At 42.7% G+C, this 5,000-nt stretch overlaps 1 protein-coding gene across 1 annotated transcript in view; it reads right to left on the bottom strand.

Annotated features, from left to right (window-relative positions):
* Positions 1-5,000, bottom strand: part of LOC138867918 (probable glutamate receptor) — a 10,598-nt gene that overhangs the window by 2,418 nt on the left and 3,180 nt on the right. The window contains exons 2-5 of the mRNA XM_070145009.1: positions 1,866-2,339; positions 1,386-1,533; positions 1,031-1,223; positions 149-336 (exon numbers count right to left, since the gene is read on the bottom strand). Coding sequence (XP_070001110.1) covers positions 149-336; positions 1,031-1,223; positions 1,386-1,533; positions 1,866-2,339 — 1,003 coding nt within the window. The remainder of the gene's footprint in view (positions 1-148; positions 337-1,030; positions 1,224-1,385; positions 1,534-1,865; positions 2,340-5,000) is intronic.

Below are 5,000 nucleotides of genomic sequence, written 5' to 3'. Positions count from 1 at the left end.
AAACCCAACCCCCGCCTCACACCCCTAACCCAACCTATCTCACACCCACTTCCCAACCCTCACATCACCTCAAACCCCATCCCCACCTCACACCCGTTTCCCAACCCCCGCCTCACGCCCAACACATCCAACCCTCCCACCAACTTACCTATAGTGGCTGTCGGCGAGTTGCTCAAGCGTCTGGATCCTCTTCGGGTAGACGGGCACGGTGAGCACGGCGATGAGGTTGCAGTTGTACGAAATGACGATGATGTAGGCAGTGATCCACCACCCGGCGAGGAACACCCGGAGGGACCAGGAGGCTGGGATCTTCGTGGGGGCTTGGTTCACGAGGCCCTGGGGGGACAGTGGGAGGGTAGGAGGGAGAGGGGGTATGGGTGGGAGGAAGGGAGAGGGAGGGGAGAAGGTAGGGAAGAAGGAAATGGGAGAGAGAGGGTGTGGATGGGGATAAGGGAGAGGGAGGGGAAGGGAGGGAGAAAGGGAAAGGAGGATAGGAGGGAAAGAGGGTATGGGTGGGAATAAAGGAGAGGAAGGGGGGGGAGGAGGGGGGGAATGGGAGAAAGGGAAAGGAGGAGAGGGAGGGAGAAATGGAGGATAGGAGGAAGGAGGGGTATGGGTGGGAATAAAGGAGAGGGAGAGAGGAAGCAGGGTGGTAGAAAGGGGAGAGGAAGAGAGAGAGGGAAGGAAAGGGGAAGAGAAAGAGAGAGGTGTCGGATGAATAAATACATATAACTAGACAGGGCGGCAGTAATAAATAGATAACTTGCTAAATTCTTACAAACACACACACACACACACACACACACACACACACACACACACATGTATATATATATATATATATATATATATATATATATATATATATATATATATAGAGAGAGAGAGAGAGAGAGAGAGAGAGAGAGAGAGAGAGAGAGAGAGAGAGAGAGAGAGAGAGAGAGACAGACAGATAGATAGACAGATATATGCAAAGAAAGATATTCCACAACAAAAACAGTCAAATCAATAACCGGAACGCAGCGCATACCATCATGATGATCCCAAAAGCCCCCGGCAACGAGACGTCGGGAGCCACGGGCTGAGTGTAGGTCAGGAGGAAGAAGGCCATCCCAGTGAACACGAGGACGACGCCCACGCCCACCCAAACCACCCACGTGAAAGGATACACTAAGCTGCGCCACTGTGGCAGGGGAGGAGGTCTTGGGAGAGCGAAACCGAACCTTGGGGATTGACAAGAAAAAAAGAAAAAGGAAATACAATCGTAGAGTGAGTAGAATCACGGGGGTAATTCCGGGTTGAGTATCGGATATTTGTGCATGTCAGTATATATAATCATACGGTCATTGTAATTACTATTATCATGAAAAGGCTTTCATTTTTACCCCTCTGTGTGGTAGGATATCGAATAGTCGAAGTACTGCGCTCGTTCGTATGTGATAGTGAAGTAGTTGATCGCCAAGTCCTTCCTGCCGCGGTACACCTCGCCCAGGAGCCCGACCCACGTCCCGTTTTCTATCTCGCCCCACTTCACTGTCGAAGAAAATGGGATGTGAGCTGAAAGCATGTTCGGCACACGTTGCGAAAAATAATCTGTCCTTAATCATTTGCGGGTTAAAAATTACCTGCACGTGAAGAATAAGGAGAGGTATGTTCACGGGCAACAGAATGTTCTACTCTATCTGGATTATTGAGATTGAGAAAAATAAGTTTGTTTTGAAAATGAATGTACTAGAGAAAAAAGAATTATTGTGGTGTCAAAAATAGAACAGAAAAGGATCAGCTTATTCGAACATTCTCATCCGAATATAACAGAAATATCCCCCGGTGAGGCGAAGCCCAAAGCACCTGTCCCGCGCCCTTACAGTCAGGAGCTCCGTGTGTGAGGGTGAAGGTGAAGTTGAAAGCGTCCGCCAAGGAGTCCAGGATGCGCTTGCACGTCCCTTCGAACTCGTCGTTTTCGTCCAGGAAAAGGAGGGGGGCGTCGTCGTCGTCACTGGCCACGTTGAGGGTGTGGCCGCCCATGGACTTGAACCGATCTATGAACAGCTGAGAGAACGTGGAGAACGATTCCGGTTCCCAGATGCCGAGGGACACAAGCCGCTGGTCGGGGTCGAAGGGCAGCCAGGACAGGACGGTGAAGCGGGCCTGACCCTGAGTGCGTATGGGGCAGAGGTAGCTCACCCAAGTCGTCCTCTCGACCAGCGCCATCTGGAACATTCGCGCGGCCTGGCACTGGAGGCTCAGGCCGATGATGAGCACCGCCGAGGGGCCCCACCACGGCGGCGGCGACGTCAGCGGCCACGGCACTTTGTCGCCGACCAGCGCGACCAAGACGTCTGTGGGAGAAGGCCAGAGAGGACGGATTTTGAGAAGGATGCTGAGTGTGGCATGAGGATTCTTACGCTAGAAGCCAGTACATTCTCGTAAACAACCTTATCGTGAAAAGAAAAACAGACAGCCATTTCGGTTAATTAGTCATTAATTGTTATTTGTTCGAAACGTTACGATGTTATTTAATTTCTTTTTGTTGCTGTTTTCCTTTACATTTTTGTGTACACGTTACCTTGCCAGTGATTTATTAATTGTACCGTACAACCTGTTACTCGATGATAAACGTACATTTAAACAAATAGGAATTGGTCTTATTTTGACGCACCCAAACACGTCACAAACTTCTTTGTTGAAGTACAGTAGCGGCCAACTGGGTACTTCCTCAGGCATTTGCATTGTTCCGTGCAAGGACTGACCCAAGATTTTCAGAGGCGAAAGTGGCAGAGCTTTGGGGGGGGGGGGATGAATGAGCATAAACGCCAGAAACTCGAATGCGTGTTTCATTCATTCGTTCTCTTTACCGCTGGATAATCTTCGTCAAAAGTTCGAGACCTTACAATATAATTTGATTTCTTATTGTGGCCGTTTCCCTGTTCATATTTGTATACATGTTACTGAGTATGCGCTTATATATATATATATATATATATATATATATATATATATATATATATATATATATATATATATATAGAGAGAGAGAGAGAGAGAGAGAGAGAGAGAGAGAGAGAGAGAGAGAGAGAGAGAGAGAGAGAGAGAGAGAAAGAGAGAGAGAGAGAGAGATATGAACAAGTGTGTTTGTGTGTATGTATCTAAACACACACATACACATTGATAAATTATTAATAAAATTGTCTTCACGATTGTGATTACTGTTACCACTAATATGAGTTATTAACAGAATCGTTGATAGCATTATTGAATTTAAACATTAATCGCACAGTGTATAAAATTTTTTGTCATTATTACTGTAACTGCTTTTGGTCGTCCTTTTGGTTGTCACTAGTTATATTTTTGTTATTATCACCACTGTTATCATTAATGTTATTAGTATTATTGTCATTATTATCATTTATGTTAATATCATTACCATTATCATTACCGGTACCATTATTGTCTTGGGGAATTTCATCATTATCATTATCATCTCAATCATTACCATTTTCTCATTATTGGTATATTAAGAGGATGAAATAAATAATAATGATTGTCATTGGCGATATGAAATAATTAATAATGTATCATGTTTATCGTTATCCTTATTACTAGCATTATCAATGGTACTTATATTCATCATTAATTATATTATTCATGTCACTATCATTATTATTACTATCATTATTATAATGATAAAAAATCACTATTGCTGTTATCATTATGGCCATTATCGGTATCATCATCGTGATTCATCATCATTACTGTAATTATCATTAGCAGACATGATGACACTAATAATATAATTACAGACTGGTTATTTCCGGTCATTATTACTACAATTTTCACAAGCACTGTTGACAAATGACACTAATGACATACGGCATAGGATGACACAAATGTCATGACAGACAGGCGAAGGGCATGGCGAGAGAAGCGATTATCATTGTTTTCATCAGCATTATTAATACGTGTTCGGTTGACGTGCTTGTTAACAAAACAAGTTATTATCTGAATCACTTGTACGTTCGTTTTTCATGAGCCCTTTTCTCTTTATTAGTTTTTTAGTTGTTTATATTCTTTTATGTAGTTTTTCTTTCTCGGTTTTAACAATCCGTCTCGTTACGAAATTGTTTTATAAGTTTAGTTTTTTTTTTTTTTTTGGGGGGGGGGTTGAATGTCTTCTTACTTCACTTTTTACCCTGGAATTTATTAGCTCCATTTCTCGTATGCATTACTCCTTCTTTCGTGGTTACACACTTTTTGTCTCTCTCGTTTTTATCAATTTTTCAATTTTTCAATTTGCAGTGTCCCTGATATTCTCAATCCCGGCCAATTACCGTTATTATAATTCGTATTTTTAAGTAGTCTACCATAAATAGATAATAGAAGATGGTGATAATTAATAATAATAATGATAATCACGACAATAATGATAATAAATGGGAGACATTAAGCTATACGAGACCACCCTGAACTCGCAAAGAAGAGGACGAAATTTCAAGCGAATATGGACATATTTAACGGAACGAACCACGCGATAGAAGACAAGGAAGAAGAGAAGACGAAAGAAATAAACAAACTTGGAGAAAGGCCTTCATATAACCTGGATGGTGAAGGAGCCACGCCGATTTAAACGTTAGTGGTTATCTGTGAAATGAACGTTTAAGGTGGACGGGGTGACGAGGGAGCGAAGTGAGTGTAAACGTTTGTTGGTCATCCGTGAAATAAACGTTTTGTTGCTGTTGATATTAATGAGGAAGGAGTGAAGGGAGTGCAAACGTTTGTTGGTCATCTGTAAAATAAACGTTTTGTTGCTGTTGATATTAATGAGGAAGGAGGGAAAGGAGTGCAAACGTTTGTGGTCATCTGGAGGCCATGAAATAAAGGTTTGGTGTAGATGGCGACCCTGGTGTGGTTATTACTACTCGTATGACTACAACTACAGCCGCCATAACTATTCCATGTCATAATCATTGTCATAACCTTGACTCTGCTATCGTAAGAATGAT

The sequence above is a fragment of the Penaeus vannamei genome, chromosome 33 (assembly GCF_042767895.1).
Source record: "Penaeus vannamei isolate JL-2024 chromosome 33, ASM4276789v1, whole genome shotgun sequence".
In the NCBI taxonomy this organism is placed as follows: Eukaryota; Metazoa; Arthropoda; class Malacostraca; order Decapoda; family Penaeidae; genus Penaeus; species Penaeus vannamei.
Note: the sequence above shows the minus strand (reverse complement) of the source record. Positions and strands in the feature narration are given on the sequence as shown.